At 56.4% G+C, this 18,781-nt stretch overlaps 1 protein-coding gene across 2 annotated transcripts; it reads left to right on the forward strand.

Moving 5' to 3' along the window:
- The first annotated feature begins 252 nt into the window (after positions 1-252).
- On the forward strand, positions 253-13,269 carry KCNK17 (potassium two pore domain channel subfamily K member 17). Of its 2 annotated transcripts, XM_027603432.2 has the most exons (6): positions 253-662; positions 3,579-3,693; positions 7,844-8,004; positions 8,412-8,586; positions 12,525-12,845; positions 13,085-13,269. In XM_027603432.2, exons 1-5 carry the CDS (start codon positions 390-392, stop codon positions 12,833-12,835), a joined length of 1,035 nt encoding a protein of 344 aa, XP_027459233.2. In that variant the 5' UTR covers positions 253-389; the 3' UTR covers positions 12,836-12,845; positions 13,085-13,269. The 2 variants fall into 2 exon arrangements, with proteins under 2 accessions (XP_027459233.2, XP_027459232.2); XM_027603431.2 differs by having other exon boundaries at positions 12,525-13,269.
- Positions 13,270-18,781: the final 5,512 nt, after the last annotated feature.

Below are 18,781 nucleotides of genomic sequence, written 5' to 3' on the forward strand. Positions count from 1 at the left end.
ACTTAGGCTGGGGCCCTAAGGCAATAAACATACCTTCTACTTTCTCTTTCTCTTGTGGAGTTTCCAGGAGTCCCTCCCACTGCTCCCTACAGTAGGACACCCTGGGAAGTTGTCCTTCCTTCTGAGGCCTGTGGTCACCCCGCAGCCCTCCCCTTCTCCCTGAGCTAGGCCTGGGGGGTGAGCACGCCACACACCCTCAAGGCGGGGCCAGATGCCCACAGCTCCGGCCTCATTTTGTCCCTGGGATTGGATCCCAGTGCGGGGTGGGGCTGGGCTGTCCCATTCCCCAGCAAGCCTCCTCTGCTGAGAAAACTGGCCACAGGCAGGCGTTGGCTGGGGAGGGGACCAGCCGAGCTCCTAGCCCTTTCTTTCCGACTCAGTCCTGGCCCATGGCTCCAGGCCCAGGCCTCCCTGCCTCTCTGGCTCTGTGCAGACTCCGAGCCCGGGCGGCGCCCGACCACAGGGTCCCTGCGTGCGCGGTGCCGGGCACCCTGCTCCTGCTGCTCGCCTACCTGGTTTACCTGGCGCTGGGCACCGGCGTGTTCTGGGTGCTGGAGAGGCCCGCGGCGCGCGATTCCAGCGCGAGGTTCCAGCGCGACAAGTGGGCGCTGCTGCAGAACTTCACGTGCCTGGACGGCCCGGCGCTGGACTCTCTGATCCGGGTCAGGGACGAGCGGGGCGGGCGAGCGGGGGGCACGGCGGGGGCGAGGGGGCACGCCCTGGCTGCGGCCCTGGCCCCGCCGGCAGCACTCAGGGGACAGAGAGGCGGAGGGGTTCGACGCGGGCCGCCTGGGGCGGGCGGGGGCCGGAGGGTCGGGCTGGAGCGCGGCGGGACGGGTGGCTGAGGCGGGAGGGAAGCGGGCGCAGCGCTCAGTCAGTGCCCGGGTAGGGCGGATGGGGACGACAGGGGGCGCGCCGACCCGGGTCCGGGGCTGGAGGGGCGGGCCGGGTGCGTCCGCAGCGGGGCGGGACGCTCGCACGGCGGGGGAGGTGGCGGGGCAAGGGTCCCACCCGGCCCGCGCGCCACTGTGTCGGAGTCGCACCGCGGGCCAAGGACGGAAGGGCGCGCCTGAGCCCTTGCACAGAGAGTGCAAACATGCGACCTGGGGGGTGGGGGGGGCGCGAGGAGGACAGGGGGCGATGGGCAGTGTCTGAGGATGCGCTGAGTGGGAGTCTTGGGGGTAGGAAAGGGTACAGGGCGCGCTTGTCCCAGAGGGTGAGTGGGATGGGGCCGGGAGCTCGAAGTGCACAGACCCGCTCTGAGAGAAGCGGAGGGGCAGTCACAGGGGCGCTCTTCGGCTGACCCCGCTCTACTCCGGGTCTTCAGACTCAGGGGCTGGACGCGTCCGGGAGATCCAGAGGTCCCGGAGCACAGAAACTGCTCAGGGAGTGGGGGACGCAGCGGGGCGTGGGGGAGAGGAGAGGCAGGGGAGGGTTCTTGGGGAAGGGGGGGATCGCAGATGGATGGAGGTCTCCTTTCACTCCGGTCAGGACACACCCGACCGGGACCCGCCCAGAATTGGCAGACGCTTTAACGTCCCGGGACCTCCCTTGGTCCGGGGAACCAGACAGCTGTGTCCCTAGCCCCAAATGCCGGACCCGCAGTCCTGGCGCCGCCTCCATCGAGGAGGGCAGGGCCTGAGGCGCAGAGCGGCCATTCCGAAGCCAGTCCCCAGAAGGTAGCAGGGAAACATTTCTGGGTGGGAAGTGACCCTGCACTGGAACAGTGGTAGGGTCCTGAGCCCTCGGACTGGGCTGACTGGGCAGCGGGAGGACTCTGTCAGCTAAGGACCTCACGTCGCACCTCCACCCCCGCCCCCACCTCTACACTTTCACTAATATAGCTGCACTGCCTCCTCCTGGAGGCTGCGCCGTACCCCCTTTGCAGAAGTGCTGAACCTCCCTTACCTGCAGCATCGGCCCAGGGAGGATGACAGTGATGGCCATGATAGCAGAGACTGCTTCTGTGGAGCCCTCGCTGTGTGTCAGCCATTGTTCCCGGGAGGGTTAACTTGCATTTACTCATTTAATCCTCACCTACATCGCATTTCCGAGATGAGGAACCTGAGGCTCAAAGAGGTTAAATACAAGTACCTGGCTGCATAGCCAGGGAGCTGGGCCTGTTAACCACCAAGATGGGGCTCAGTACGGATCTCTGGGGGGGGTGTTCCCCAAAGTTCCCACAGGGCTTTCATCTCCTTAGCTTCCCCTCTAACCCCCTCTGCTCCGCCCGCACTTCACCCCTTCCTCAACCATCCAGTGGCTTCCACCATCCCCAAGATAAGGATCTGGTGTCTCCTAAGCCCAGATCTCCCCCTGAGTACATACAGGTACATTCAACGTCCTCAGATTCCCCCAAGGTCAAGAGCAAGCAGCCCTCCTCCTCCCAGCCCTGCACCTCCACCTACTCCAAATCTCTGTCATCGGCCCCACATCCACACACTCCCACAGTGGTCTTAGAGGCTTCCCTCACGACCCACACCAAATAGGGCCAACAGCCTAGGCTTTTGAGTATCTCCTCTTGGTTCCTCCTGGACCACTCAGCCAGGATGCAGGCTACTCACCCCTGCAAGGCTCTCTCCCCTTCTGGTCTGCTCACACCTCTGTTGCCAGCTGCCAGGGAACACACAAACGGGATCTTGCCTCGGTGACCTTGGGAGAGGCCTGCTGCTCCATCCCTGGCATGACAGAGCCAAACATGACCTGGCTCCCAACTGCCTTTCAGTCTCCCTGTACTAAATCCCAGGCACAGTCTTGCCCCGCAGGACTCCCTAAATCTCCCTAAATGTCCTTCCACCAGGAGCAGTCCCTTTCAACTCTCAAAGAAGTCCCAGCTAAAACATCACCCCCTCCATGAAGCCTTCTGCCCCTACCCCCAGCAGAATGAACACCTTTCCTCTTTGCATTCCTACTATTATATTTGTAACCATGAGGATGATGGCAACCACTCACACTTACCACATCCTAGGTACCGTTCTAAGTCTACACCGAATACCACATTTAACCCACACAACTCTATGAAGTAGGTACTATTAGTATTCCCATTTTACAGATAAGGAAACTGAGGCATGGAGAAGTTAGGTATCTTGTCCAGGGTCATGCAGCTCTACCACCTTAATGCCCAAAGCTGCACTGACTGCGCTGTATGAGTTAAGTCTGTCTCTGTCCCGCTGAGGACTGAGGTCCTGTCTCTTACATCTCTGGGTCTCCTAAAACACCACGTGTCCTGCCTGGCAGTGCTCGTTGCAAGGATGGGAGTGAGCAGGGGAGGGGGGATGGAATGGTGTTCTTCCAGCTGGTGAGACACCCTGAGCTGACCTGGGGTCTACGGTAAAGAAGGGAAGGAGCTGTCCCCATGGTCCTTGCCCCTGAGGAGGCCCTGGGTGGAGGGGTAGAACCTCCTTGCCCTGGAAGGGCTGAGATTGAAGAGTGGTTGTGAGGACTGTCCATGAATATGTGTGTGTGTGTGTTTGTACGCACACACACGAGCATGTATTCATGCACACGTGTGTATGTGTTTGGGTGCAGGGGCCCAGTTGCCCCACAGAGCCTGGTGGTCACTGCAGCCTCTCCCCCAGGGCATCATCCAAGCATACCAAAGTGGGGACATTGTCCTTGGCAACACCACCAGCATGGGACGCTGGGAGTTCATGGGCTCCTTCTTCTTTTCCGTGTCGACCGTCACCACCATTGGTAAGAGTGGGTGGGACTGGGGAGGCTGGTCTCCCCCTAGAGGATGGGGGACAGGGAGTGTCCAGAGCCAAGCCTACCCAACACTGAGCCCAGGGGTGGAGATGGGGGGTAAGGGAAAATTAGGCAGGAGGGAGGGACCGAAATCTAAAAAGAGCCTTTCCAGCTCCTCTTCTCAGCACTGGGGAAAGGTGGCCATTCCTGGAGGCCTCTCCCCAGCTCACTGTGGCACCCGTCACCCTCCTCACCATCTTCTCCAAGCCCACTTCCTCCCTCACACACAGGGACCCCTGGAGCCAGATCTCAATCCCGTCTCCCTAGCCCTACCTTCAGGAGAGCAAAGGTAGAACTTGTCTTGGGAAGGTGCCTGGGGGCTGCTGGAAAGGGAAGGAGAAGAGCAGTCTAGGTCCCTCCAGCTCTGAAACCCAAGAAACAACTCAAGTCCAGAACCCCATCCCCCTGCCCTTGGGGTTTCCCCGCCCTGCATGACACCGGACTTAACACCAGGTGGCAGGCTGACACCACTGCTGGCCAGGGCCACCTCCACCAGCTCTGGGCCCGCCAGGATCTTCTCCCCAGGAACCAGGATCCCAGCCTCCGTCCTCGCCAGAGTGGAGCCAGGCAGGAGCACCCAGAGGCCTCTCCATCTAGTTTTAAAGCAGCAAATACTTCTTGGAAACGGGTCTCAGGGCTACGCAGGAGCTTGGACAGCCCTCCTCCTTGAGGCAAGCATGCTTGGGGGAGGCTCCTCAGACTCCACGGACCCTGTGACCCTAGAAGGACTAGCCAGGATGGTATTTATTCCTCTTTACACCCACTGGGCCTAGTACAAAGCCCCGCATACAGTGGACACTCAACAGACACTGACACGTTAATGAATTCCAAAAACACCCGTTCCACCTACACTCACTGAGTCCCAGGGCAGAAGGGGATGTTGAGGCGCAGTCACTGCAGGGAGGCCTCCCTGTTGTGTGGGGGGCCTTTAGTCTCTAAACCCCGCACCTCCTACACCCTTTGCCCCAGGCCCTGGACTTTGGCCCTCTGAATTCTGACTTTGGTAACCTGTCCCTTCCTCTTTACGAGGCCTGAGGCAGCTCTCTCTGAAGGGAAGAAGGGCAGAGGAAGGGGGAGCCCACCCCACCCTGCACACATGATCTACTTGTACTAGGCACTGTGAGGGGCTCTTTTACAATTGAGATTTCAATTGAGGGGCTCTTTTACAATTGAGATTTGTCCATATGGCCTCACCTCCAAGGATAGGGCTTATTATTTTCATGTCACAGAGGGGGAAACTGAGGCACACAGAAGTTACACAATTTCCCCAAGGTCACATAAACAGCAGAGTTGAAATTTGAAACCGAGCTAGGGGACAGTATTGCCCTTGAGTGTAAACCTTTAGGAGGCTTACAAGATAGAGTGGGAATTCTAAACAACAGGAAGAAAGAGAGGGCCATTCTGGGGTGGACAGTAGGGAAGTTCATGTCCCTGTGATTCTGACCACACACACATGCACGAGCATGCAGAGGGGATGCAGAGAGGGGAGGAGGAGGGCAGAGACAGGAAATGGGGTACCTATGGAACACTCTGCAAGGAAAGGAATGAATAATCTGAGAGACACAGCAAAGGACTGCTTCCTTGGCGTCCCTGGGGCCCTGGGTCCAGCACCCAGTAAGGGCTGTACTTTCCAAGACCCAAGATGAAATAGGGTCTGACAGGCCCTCGAACACTTCTAGACCAGCCAGACAGGCCTGAACGCCACTTTGTCCATTGCTATGAACTCCATCCTTGGCTTGCTCATTCATTCACTTATCCAGCCATGCATTCATTCAACAAATAGCCTTAGTAGATGTGGGAGTCTGAGAGTTCTGGGGAAACAATGGTGAGCAGAAAATGACAAATCCCTGCCCTTGGCGGGGGGGGGGGGGGGGGAAGCTGACATTCTAGTGCATGAGGACACCCAACAAACAAACAGATACATAGACAATATTCAGGGGGTGGGAGGTGTTTCGAGAAAAATAATGCCAGGTAAGGGGCTCTGATAGTGAATGGGGCTATTGTATATCGAAGGCCTTGTTGATACGGTAACCTTGAAGCAGAGACATGAACAGAGGGCGCCTGGGTGGCTCAGTTGGTTAAGAGACATGAACAGAATGAGGGAGAAAACCATGTAAATATCTGGGGAAGCAAGTGCAAAGGCCCTGAGGTAGGAGTGTGGCTGCTGGGCTTGGGCAACAGGAAGGACAAGGTGACTGGAAAGGTTGGAAATGAGGGCTGACTTTGGAGGAGGTACAGGGCAGCCACACAAGGCCTTCCTGGTGGGGCTCTCTCAGGATGTCCTGGGGCTGGACTAGCAACAGAAAAGAGGTGACAGGTGGGAGGCCTGCTGAAGTGAGAGGTGGCTTAGATGGAGCATGGGGTTCTAAAGCAAGGGGGCTGCTGATGTCCTTGGACCAGAAGCTGGTCCAGTGGAGTTGGGTCATTCATCCATTCATTCACGAAGCAAACATTCCTTTAGCACCTTCAGTATACTAGATACTTGAGGGGACACATTCCCATCTATGACACATCCCCACTGCCTCCTTTTGTCCTGTGGCACACTGTGAGGTAGACGTATACCCATCTTACAGACAAGGACATAGAAGCTCAGAAAGGTCAAACCATTCACCCAAGGCCCCACAGCCTTCAAGGGGCAGAGCTGGGATTCAAACGCAGGAAGCACCTCTGATTCCAAAGTCCATGCTCTAGATGAGTGCATGCTTTGGCCACTCTTGGGACTATGCCCTGAGACCCCCCAATAAGGTGAGAGCGAGGTAAACCACCAATACAAGTGAGCATGGGGTATGTAGGAGTGCTGACCCAGTCTGCTCCCCAGGGGGTGCAAGATGCAGGGCATCTGTTCATCTATTGACTCATTCATTCCTGTATTTCTCATTCATTCATTCATTCGTTCATTCTTAAAACTCATTCAACACACGCTTGGTGAGCGTCTATGAGGTGTCAGACCCTGTACCAGTTGCTGAGAATATAAAGCTGATTATGACTCAGTCCATGCTCTTGAGGGGCTCTTGAGAATAGCGGACTTGGAAACAAATCATTCCCATACAGTGGGTTCCCCTCAAAGCTGGCAGAGGGCTGGGGGAGCCATGGCACTGGGGCTGCCGTTTCTATGCTCTTGGTAGAAGGAGAGTCATGCTCAAAACACAGAAGCAGGAAGGGGCTGGGGGCTCAGCAAGGCAGGAGTGTGGCTGGAACTGAGAAAGTGGGGGACCAGATGAGCTTGGAGATGGGCTGGGTGAGACTTTGGGCTTTCCTCAGCAGACTCGAGGAATCCTGGGAAACGATATAATCAGGCTTGCATCTGACTCAAGGCAAGATAGCGGTGCTGACCAAGAAGTCGGGGGACAGAGATGGAGAGGAATGACAGAGGAAAGAATGCCCAGGCTGATGGAATCCTTCGAGGAACACCTCGTCCCCCTAGCCTCCCCATCCCTTATCTTCATAACAGGAAGATAGCCAACCTCCACCTCCCCCAGGGCACCTGATGGTCCAACCACCGCCCCTCACTCCCAAGAGGTTTGCCGGGGAGCCCAGGTGCATTAGTGAGGGCCCTCTGGAAATCAGGTTTCAAGACAGAATCAGATGTGTAAGAGATGCATCGGGGGAGGGGAAGGAGGTCTTTCAAGGATGAAAAAGGAGCCCGAGGGATGTTTGGAGGCCCAAACAAGACTGACTGCATGGGCCTGGGGGCGGTGCCCAGAGACAGGAGCCTGGAGGCAACAGGGCCCTGGCTGGAATGGTGTCTGTCCCAGAGGTGCAGCATCTGGAGGCTCCACACCCTTCCGTGCCCCTCTCCACGTCCTTCTGTCCATCCACAGAGGGGGAAACGAAGGGAGAATGGAGTCTCACACTTGGTGGGTTTGCGCTCACACACACTGCTGAGCCTCCTGGAGCTTCCGTTTTCCAGTCCGTAAAACGTGGGGCGTAATCCCCACTTGGACAGCCGGTTGTGAGGTGGGACTGAGGGAATGAAGGCACAGTCCCGGAGCGGGAACCAAAGGCCTCTGTAAATACCCGCTGCCGAGTCTGGAGGGGGTGAGGAGTGCTGGCCCCTGGGGATGGAAAGGTCCCCTGATGTGCCTCCGTCTTGCCTCAGGCTACGGCAACCTGAGCCCCCGAACGATGGCCGCCCGCCTCTTCTGCATCTTCTTTGCTCTTGTGGGGATCCCGCTCAACCTCGTGGTGCTCAACCGACTGGGGCATCTCATGCAGCGGGGGATGCACCGCTGTGCCCGCAGGCTGGGGGGTGCCTGGCAGGTGAAGGGGCTGTGGGAGTAAGGGGAGGGGTGGGTTACTGCTAGGATGAGCCAGGTAGTGGGAATCGGGGGCCCAGAGGAGCAGGGGTTACTTCTGGAAAGTAGGGTTCCTGGTAGGGATGTGGTGGGATTGGAGGCCACTGCCCAGAATGGGGGTCTTTAGTAATAAAGGGGCATCAGTGGGGGAGACGCTGTGGCACCTGGGGGTCAGGAAGGGAACAAGCCAGCCAAGGTTTTGCCCAAGAACCTGGAGAACACAGACTACGTAGAGGGGCCCCAAGGGCAGCCCCTTCCTCCTGGCAGGGAGCATTCGCCTTGCCTCCAGCGCAGGAACCCCCCTCCCCCGCCGGGCTGTCTGGTCCCCCAGCACTGGGTAGAGGCCACACAGGGCTCTGTGTGCACCCACAGGACCCGACCAAAGCTCGGTGGCTGGCGGGTGCCGGTGCCCTCCTCTCGGGCCTCCTGCTTTTCCTGCTGCTTCCCCCCCTGCTCTTCTGCCACATGGAGGGCTGGAGCTACGTGGAGAGCTTCTACTTCGCCTTCATCACCCTCAGCACCGTGGGCTTCGGCGACTATGTGATTGGTGAGAGAGCCCTGCAGGCGGTGGGAGAGCGGCCTGGACACTCAGCTGCCCAGCCTGCATTCCCTCCACTCGCCCGCTCCGTCTGCTGGCACCTGCTACGTGCCAGGCCCCGTGGGGGTTTGCAGGCCCAAAGTCCAAAGGACACGGTCCTTGGCAAGTTCAACCTGCTTTGTTGTGTGATGGGGCCAAGGTCCGGCTAAAAAGTGACACCTGGAATTTGACCCCAGGGCTTGGGGCTGGCTGTAAGTCACACTCCTGGCCCTCTTGACAAGCACTGGAAATGTCTGAGACTCAACTATTGTTATGAGCACTCACCAAGTTAGGGGAGTCCCTAACCTCCTTCCCTGATCCTTCCTTGTTCCAGGGTCTCTCTTCCCCACTTCACCCTGCCCCATGAAATGCCAAGCTTCCCACTCTCCCTGGGCCGAGGGCCATTTGTTCCACATGGCTGCAGGGACTAGGCAGGAGAGTCTGCATTGGAAAACAATTGGCAGACAAACTTTGAGCGCCAGCAAGGAAGGGCTGTGTGGTGCAGAAGGCCCAAGGTGAGGTTAGATCAGCAGTCACCACCCAGTGTGGGCAAGGCGAGGGGCCCAGAAACCTCTGGCCTTGCATAATAAAGATGAGGCAGGTGCCCAGCAGGTGGCGGTAGAGGGACATTCTGTGGGGCTTCAGGGGTGGCTGGGCCCTCCACTCAGCCTCATCATTCCCCTTTGCTGCCCTCCCCTGAAGGTTCACCACAAGAGCAGTGGCCACTGGTACCACCAGCACAGTGGTCTCAAGGGGCTCTGCACCCTCCCTCAGATCCCTGGCCCTCAATTAGGGAGGAGGCCCTGTCCGTCTTCACATCCTTAGAGACAGAACCCTGCCTGGAATATTGAAATGAGGTCTTGCCAAAGTAACAAGCAGTTAGCTCATCAAGCTCATCAAGCAACCTAGGGTGGCAATTTTTGCCCATTTTACTAAGGAGGAAGCTGAAGCTCAAAGAGGCCAAGCCATTTGCCTGAGATTGCACAGCTAGCTCGAATTCTGCTCTGTTGACTCCCAAGCTCATACTCTTTCCAGACCACCTCACGCATCCCCTCTCTGGGCCTCAGTGTTCCTGTATATAAAATGGGGGCCTGGGCTAGGTGATGGCCTTCTCACCTGTGTGCAGAGCCCCCTTCCCTGAACCTCTCCTTTCTTGGGAAGAAGGGTCCTGTGTCAGGGGCCTCGTGCTGTCCCTTCCTGGTGTCCTCCATCCTGGGAGGAAGCCTGTTGCTCTGGAAGGAAGTCTTTGAGGTTTCCTCCAAATGGGTATGCTCCCACTCCTACACTCAAAATGGAGAGGTGTGTCTAAAGGAGAGCTGCGCCCAGTGGCTCCAAGGCCACAGGCAGCCCCCTCACAGCTCAGAGAGTGATTCTTGTTATCTGTACTCTCCCCTCTGTTCTCACTGTCATCTCTTTAGTCCAGGCAGAGCTGTTGTACATGGCTGGTTACACAGACTGGGCATTGAACAACCCTAAGGGGTTGCTATTCACACAGAGCACAATGGAATGGCACCCATGGATTTGTGCAGCCTGTATCTTTGTCCTCCCTTGGCTCTTAAGACCTTTAAAAATGACAGGTGCTATCATGTCACCTGCCCAGCTCCTCTGAAAACCTTCGGTGTTTTCCCATAGTCTTAGGATAGAGTCCAAAATCCATGACTAGGCCTGCAAGGGCCTCTGTGTGGCTGAGTCCTGCCTCCCTCTCTACTCTGAGCTCTCCCTCTTCCACCCGGCACCTGGGCCACCAGGAGCTCAGCTGGAAGAGCCTCAACCCAGGCCTGTGAGATGTGATGGGTCCTGCCACAGCCTCCTGCACCACACACAGAACCCTTGAATACCTCATCTGCAAGCAGAAACTGAGGCCCAGAGAGGGGAAAGAGGTTGACTAAGGTCCTAGAGCAGGCAAGCCAAGAGCAGGTCGAAGACAGACTCCCAAGCCAGGATACCTATGTTGCAGAATCTTCCACAGCTGAGCAGGGACAAACCCTACTCCCGCCTCTTTCTCATGTCTCTTGACCTTCTCTGTCCTCCAAGGACAAGGTCAAACCCTTTCCTTGGATGGGAATGCTGAGGTCCACAACCTGGACTCGGGATGCCCATTGTCCCTGTATCAGCAACCACAGGGGTGCTGTCTTCATGGCCACTCCTCTTTCCCCGAAGGCCGTGGCCAAGAGCAGCACCCCGGTCCCAGCCGTCTGTGCCCCCCGCCCAGCCTCATAGCCCCACGTCCCCCAATTGCATTTGCAACTCATTGGAGCGCCTTGCCAGCTGCCAGATCTCCTGCCACTTACGATTTTGGCTAGAACAATGAAATCAAATGGGAGAAGGCCACTTCCTCCCCCTCGGTTGCCAGGAGCAAGCCGAACTGGTGGGTGGCAGGGGCAGAAAGCTGGCTCACCGCTGATCTCATTTGGGACCGCCAGCGGAATCTTGGCCCCATAACCCAATCAGCTTAATCCAATCCTGGCTCCTGCCAGGTGGTGAGGTGGGGTCAAGGGCTGCAGGCTCACTCCCCAGCTGTGGCCCAGGAGAGGTGCCCAGGCTTCAGTGACTGCGAAGAGAGGTTGTCTTGGGGCCGGCAGGGCAGGATGGGAGTGGACAGAGTTGTGGGTGGGACGGGACCTGAAAACAGAGAAAGATGCTGAGGAAATAAGAAGACAGATCTCAGCCTTTGAACAAACCCGATCTGATGAGGGAGGCAAGATAGACCCCTAGGAAAGAGGGAAAAATTAAATTATGGAGCAGGCTAAGCCTCACAATGACCTCCATCTGTCCCTTCCCTCTGCCCTTACTTATCCAGTCCTGACTATGTTGGGAGCACCCTTGTGGGGGTCTAATGGTGAGTAAAACAATCACCCAACTCCAGGTCTTGGGCACCTGTTATGTACCAGGCACCATTCTGAAAACCTTAGATATTTGAAGCCAGTCCTAGGAGGTGGACCTCTTGTTGTCTCTGTTTTATAGATGAGGAAGTCAAGGCCCAGAGAGAATAAGTAGCTTAGCCGGCAGAGTACATGGGCTGGGAGAGAGTGTAACAGAGGGGTTCGGCCTCATCTCTGGGAGTGAAGACTAGCTGAGATCTATCTGCAGGATGAGGGGAAGTTAACTAGGCCAAGAGGAATTGGAAATGAAGAGCATTCTGAGCTGGGAGGACAGCAAATACAAAGGCAGGGCTGATGATGGATGGAGGAAGTGGGGAAAGCCCAGAGTGACAAGCACAGCACTCAGTGGGAAAAGGTGTGCAAATCAAGGCTGGAGGAGTAGATAAGGACCTTGGGAGAAGAGTATATGATTTCATCCCAAAAGCCAGGGCCTTGAAAAATAATCATGTTCCCCATTTCACAGGGGAGGGGCATTCAGACAGATGACGGTCACACAGCTAGGAAGAACCAAGGCAGGATACAAACTCCAGTGGTCCCCTCTGTGCTTCCTAAAGCTCCTGGCAAGTTACCTCTGTTTAGATATGAGGAAACCAAACACAGAGACAGGCAAACAGCAGAGAAGGCATTAGAATCTCTTGGAAGGCTTATTAAAATACAGATTGCTGGGCCTACCCCCAGAGTTTGCATTCGGTAGGTCTGGAGTGGGGCCTGACCATTTACATTTCTAGCAAACTCTCAGGTGATGCTGATGCTGCTGGTCCAGGGACCCCACTTTGAGAACCACTGGGATAGAGCACAGAATCTGTCAGAAAGCCAAAGAGGAAATTTAGCTTCCAAACTCAAGGTGTCAACCCAAGGAGGCTTCCTAGAGTCCTACAGAGGTGGCCACAAGGCCAGCAATCTCCAACCAATTTGAACTTCCCATATTCTGCTTATATGCATCAAGTCATGTGTGTCTGTTTCTGTTTGGGAATGTGGCCTTGACCTTCCCAGGCCTCCATCCTCTGACCTTGCCTCTCCCCCCAGGGATGGACCCCTCCCGGAGGTACCCGCTGTGGTACAAGAATACAGTGTCCCTATGGATCCTCTTTGGGATGGCGTGGCTGGCCCTGATCATCAAACTCATCCTCTCCCTGCTGGAGATGCCAGGGAGGTCGTATTCCTGCTACCACCACAGCTCCAAAGAGATCTTCAAGTCCCAAAGCTGGAGGCAGAGCCCAGATGGGGAGGCAGAACCCCATTCACCACAGCCAGGCTGCCATCTGGAGGAGCCTATGGGAATCATGCAGCATCCAGAACCCTCTACTCAGGTCTCATGCTGTGGAAAGGACAATTAGTTCTATTCCAGTATGTGTTCCATCTTCTTCCTCAGCAACAAGACCCCTAGCTTTAAGCTTAGCCCATGACCACTCAGACTAAAGACTACGTTTTTTATTAATCTCCTCTTGAGACTATTTGAAGTTATATGATTAAATTCTGCCCAATAGAATCCACAGAGAACTATCCTGTGTGACTTATGAATGTGACCTTTCGCGGTGGGGCGGGGGAGGGGGGAGCTGCTCCTCTTCACCACTTCCTTTTTCTAGCTGGCTGCAATGCTGATATCATGGCTGGAGCCCTGGCAACCACGTGGCACCATGAGGTAGAGGCCGTGTTTGAGATTGGTGACACAGTAAGATAGAAGGAGCCCGGGTTCCTGATGGTGGCAGAGCTACCATAACAAACGTAGACTGAATACCTCCAGACTTCATTTATGTGAGAGAGAAATAAATGTCGGTCATATTGACTACAGGGTTGTTTGGGCTTTTCTGTCACTCACAACCACAGCTAATTCTTATTGACATACACACCCAGAGACAAAGGCAGCATCTGAAACTGAAACATACACAGCGAGAATCCACTCCCTTCCCAGGTGAGTTTGCCCAGGACTCCCTGGTGAAAGGGATGGGTTGAAGGCTGAAGTACAAGTCCTCCTCCACCTCCAGAGACCTTCTAGGTAAACTCACTAAAGATTTGCTGATCATTGTCAGGGCTGATACAGCCAGCAGGCAGCTGGTCCCAGTTTGACCACTGAATTCTTGCCCGAGGGCCTCCTCACACCAGGGGAAAACCAGGGGCAGGCCAGTGGGCTCCTCCTGCCTCACCCCGCCCCACTGCATTTGAAGACTTTGATTTCACAGTTTGCGAGGCCAGGTAGGCTTTATAGACGTCACTTCAGTATGTAGATAGAGTTTTTCCCCTAAGCCTTTCTGTCTCTTGCTTAGGGTTGCTACTAAGGTGGCACACTCCCTATCACACTGAGTTCCCTGGGCCCAGCCAGGAGCCCCTGGCTGTACCACCCACACCTGAGGGTCACTGGGGAAGCTGGGTTCTCGGCCTTGGTGGATATCTATGACTCAGCTCCCCTCCACTGTACTGCACGTGGTGGCACAGGGACCTGAGGGGCTCCATGTGGCCTCTCCCTGTGGACAAACACCTTGGCCTCAGAGCCCTCCTGAAATTGGGTCAGGGGCAGCCTTTTGGCCAAAAAAGAAGAAAGTGTTGTTACACCATCCAGCTTACGCCATCTGGCCTGGCCCTAAGTGGACCAAGGCCAGCCCCAGGAGTAAACACCAGCGAGTAAACAACAGGGTCCATGCCCTCTTCCTAAGGCCCACAGGCTGGCAGAGGAAAATGGAGGTGAGGATGAGATGGCTGGAGGTCTGGAACTGGCATCCTTGTACTTAACACACTCCACAGAGAAGACCCATAACTCAAAACTGGGAGAGACAGAGGCCAGTTTTGGTTGGTTTCCATGGTCCCAACTCTGCCCCGCCTTGAGCCCCTGTCTCCCCATGCCTGGCCTCTTAGACAGAGTCCCTCTCACCCCCAACAAGCTCTTTACCCCACGCACACCCAGACCCATGCTCACGATGCCTGCCCTTGCCCAGGGGAACACAAGCCCGTGGTACCCACGGTTAGGCAGAGGCAGGCTCCTGATTGGCCAGTTACCTGCAGATGTCTGCCCCTCAGCCAATGAGAGGAGTCGCTGGAGCCCTGAGGCACAAATCCACCCAGAAAGTGAGAGGGGTGGTGGGGTGGGAATGGAGATGAAGAGTGAGCTGTGTGGGGTGCAAGGAGAAGCCTCAAGAAACCATGTTGGGAGCCACCGGGAAAGGTCTGGGTCTGGGAAAGGCGCAAGAACAGTCAGACCTTGGCACAGAAACCCCAGACTAGAAGGGGCAGTGAGGTCTTGCAGTAGCAGATGAGAGGGAGGGGAGGGAGGTGTGCTTCTGGTGTCATAGGGCAGCCTGAGAAAGCTGTCCCGCCGCGTGTGGACAAGCAACCAGTTCACTCATTCCCTCGCACCACCTTGAAGCGGAGGGAAAGCGGGCCCCTCGGAGCCATAGAGCCCGGCTGCTCAGGGTGCAGAGCTCGGAGTCAGCCTACCTGGCTCACCGTTCGGTGACCGGTGCAAATCACTTCACATCTTGCATCGGCTTCTTCTTCTTCTAGGAAGGGAGATAAGAGCCGGCTGTGTCCCAGGATTCAATGTGTGTGTAAAGTAGCAGCAGGGTGTGCGTCATCCCCGAGGAGGCGTGATGTGCATCTCAGCTTCTGGCGTCCCACAGCGGCCCGGGGACCAGGCAGGAGGCAGGGCTGGGCGGGCTGGTGGCTACGTGGCAGGCAGCGCCTCTGCTGACCCCTCTTGGGGCTCGGGGCTGGCCAGGCAGGCTCCAGGGAGCAAGCACTGATGCAGGACTCAGCCCTGCCCTGGGGGGCTTCCAGGCTGACACCATCACGCTGCTGGCCAGGATAAGGGGGTCTGGACACGTGTGAGTCATAGAGGATCCTCCTGTCAGAGACAGGGAAGTGCATGCCGATCGTGCAAATGCAGGGCCAGGGGACCGGCCACTGCTGCTCCCACAAACCAGAGGGGCAGGTGGACCCCTCACCCCAGTGGCTGCTGTGCCTCCCCCCACCCCCGGGACAGGCTGTCCAGTTCTGTGGCCTCAGCACAGCCAGGGCAAGATCAGACTCACTGTCACATGGTGGTTCCCTTTAAACCAGCGACATTCGTCATCACCACATCATCATCCTGGTCATCATCATGATTTCCTAACATTTATGGGGTGCTTATTATGTGCCAGGCACTGTTTGTTGTAAGCTCTTTGCTTGTACTGAGTTATTCTCCCATCTACTCCGAGAAAGGGGCTGTTCTTTTTAATGCAGTTTTAAGACAGGGAAAATTTTCACTGGATGCCAAGCAAAGACAGCCGCCCGTCCTGTGGGTGAGCAGGAGAGAGGTAAGGGCCTGGCGTGGGGGCAGGGACACTCTCCCTTTAAGCCCTGTGTAATCTTGACAAACCATTCCCCTTTCTGTGCCTCAGTTTACTCCTCTGTAAAAGATGAGGCTGGCTTCAGGGACTCTCTGTCTTACTGGCTCTATTCCCTCTGGAATTTTGTCTGGATTGTTCTAGTGACCACGTTTCAGGGAGGGCAGTTCCTGGCCCCACCCTTCTCCTGGGCTGTCTTAAGCATTTCAGTCCAAGGAAGTCTCACTCTGTCTTTGTCTGTCTCTCTCCCTCTCTCTCTCCCTCCCTCACACACACACACACACACACACACACACACACACACACAAAGTTCCCCAGGTCCTTCCCTCATGGCCCCTCCAACACTGGCAGCCTGGCTGTGGGAGGGATGTCCGTTCATTTTAGGAACTGGGCCAGAGAAGGCTTGACTCAGTAGCAGCCAGAGGACCCCCATAGTCTGGGCCACAACTGTCTGAGACTCTCCCCATCCCCCGTTCCCTCTACCCTTACCTCACCGGCTCCCCACCCCTGGGCTCCAGGCCCAGAGAGCAATGGCCTGAAGTTGACCCTCTGACAGTCCCCCTGTGCCCTCCCTAAACCACCCACACTACTGGTCGCTGGGCTTCCCACTCTGTTGGCCCTCCCAGCCCACACCGCAGACACTCTCACTGCTGGGCCCTGGCCCCACGGACCCTCTCTCCTTCTCCCCTCTGTGCTGTGCCCTGTTATGTCCTAACCCTCTTGCCCTTTGCTAACCAAACCTCATCTCCAGTTAAAATTTTTCCTTGGGGTTAAGGAGGCAGCAATCCCTCTCCCCCCAGGCCTCCTCAGCCCATCCCTAGGGTCTTTGCCCAAGATTCCTAGCCCACCCCCCACTCCAGTCACAACACCCTTCCCAATTCCCATGGCAGCCTTGGCAAGACCTCGAGGCAGGAAGGGCAACCAGAGCTGGACGCTTCCCACCCCAGACAGGGCTTTTGTGGGGAGCCAGGGACACTCCCCCTGCCGCACCAGCATATTCTCCAGAAGTGTGAAAGCAAAACCATTCAGACTCACTCCCATCAGCCCCTGAGCCCCCTGCCCCTGCCTGGTTCTGGGGTTGGGATCCTGCTCAGCCTTTGACTGCATTCTATCCTTTCCACATCTTTTCAGACCAACCTTTATCTCACTTACTCTTCCCTGGATTCAGGAGGACGTGAATCTATATCCCGACTCTATCAATTACTTGCTTGCTGTGCAACATTTGAGAAGTCACATAATATCTCTGAGCCTAAAATGGAAATGCTGATACCATCCTCAGGAATGCTTGGATGAATGTGGGGGAGTGAGTAATGAATGAGAAAGCACCCAAGTTGGATCCGCTACATCGTAGGGCTCAGAAATATTTGCTCCCCTCCCTTTCTCTTCTTCCTGGCCTGAAGCTCTCCCTGGCCCCACCCTCTTTCATCAGGCAACTCATGGAGCCCTTCTGCACCCCTTCTCTGTGTCTCTAAGGTTTGCACTGAGGAGTTGTTTGTTGTTTGAGCTAGATGCTGGGGATAATAAGAGAACTAATGAGTGAGGCCAGCCCCTGCACTCAGGGCTCAGCTAGTCAGATGGGGGGGCCTGGTGCTCCAAGTCTGACAAGGAGTTTTTTGTGGGGAACACGGTCTGTCCCTTCTTCCCTGACTTCCTTTGAGAAGACCTCCTAGACCCTCCCAGCCTTTGGCCTCCAGTGGACTTGGGAGGGGCAGGAAGTGAGGCAGGGATGGAGGGAATACATTTGCCAAAGCTCTGGGAGGCAGCAGGAGACCGCCTGTAAAGTGAGAGGGTTCCTGTGTGTATTGGAGGAGTGGCCCACTGGCTGACCTCTTGGGTCAGGTCGCTTCCCTGGGGTGTGGGTGTGTGCCTGCAGCAGCACTCCTTGATAATCTGTCTTGGCTCCTTCTCCCCATCCACTCTCGGACTTTCTCTGAACCCCTGAACCTCCCCGGTGGGGGACAGGGTCTGACCCCCATGGGCTGAGTCACCCAGGCTCCTTTGGTCTTTGGCTTCTGACTTGCAGAGGCCTAAAAGTGCAAGTGGTGGCAGGGGAGGAGGGGAGAGCAGTCAGGGTGTTTGCCCCCTCTCCCAGCAGGCCCTGGTTTGGGCAATGCTGTGCTCCTTCCCCAAGGGCACAGCGCCTGTCTGGCTGGCGCCTTTCCCAAGGTAGCAACACTGACTGGGTTCTAGTGAGAGCGCCCCCCTCCCCACCCCTTCAGGACCAGGGACCGTAATGACTCCCCACGGTCGCTGGTCCCTGGAGCTGCACCATCACCTAGACCTGCCCACACTCTCCATGCTCCCTTCATTACACTCTCAGCAATGAACCCTCGGGAAGTGCCATCTACTTCCCACAAACACCCAACTGATCCGAGCACCCAGTTCATCAACACCCCCTCCCTCCCTGAGCCAGACTGCAGCCCGGCTGGGAGATGGAGGCTCAAAACACTGAATTAAAATCATGGAGGAATCCACTCAGCCTCCCTGATCCAGGAGAAGCTCCAGCTTTGGCTCAGGGTAACAAGAGTGGAGACCCAGGCCCATGTTCCAGGCACACCCCGTCACCCTTGCCTGCTTCTGCCTGGCTGGGGACAGCAACATGAAGGAAGGGCGAAAAGGCTCCCCTCAACCATGTTCTGGGCCATGCAGAGAAGTCAGGGAAGAAGGGACAGACCGTGTTCCCCACAAAAAACTCCTTGTCAGACTTGGAGCGCCATGTCTCCCCCATCTGACTAGCTGAGCCCTGAGTGCAGGGGCTGGCCTCACTCATTCGTTCTCTTTTTATCCCCAGCATCTAGCTCAAACAACAAACAACTCCTCAGTGCAAACCTTAGAGACACAGAAAAGTGCGAAGTGTGACCCCCTCCCCACCATCTGGAGTACAGCTCCTTCTCCGTGGGTGGTCCAGAGCTGGTCTCTGGGGCACTTGCCAACTCACACCTGTATACCCCTGGGCAAGTCACTTCA

This window comes from Zalophus californianus, chromosome 7 (assembly GCF_009762305.2).
Source record: "Zalophus californianus isolate mZalCal1 chromosome 7, mZalCal1.pri.v2, whole genome shotgun sequence".
NCBI lineage: Eukaryota > Metazoa > Chordata > Mammalia > Carnivora > Otariidae > Zalophus > Zalophus californianus.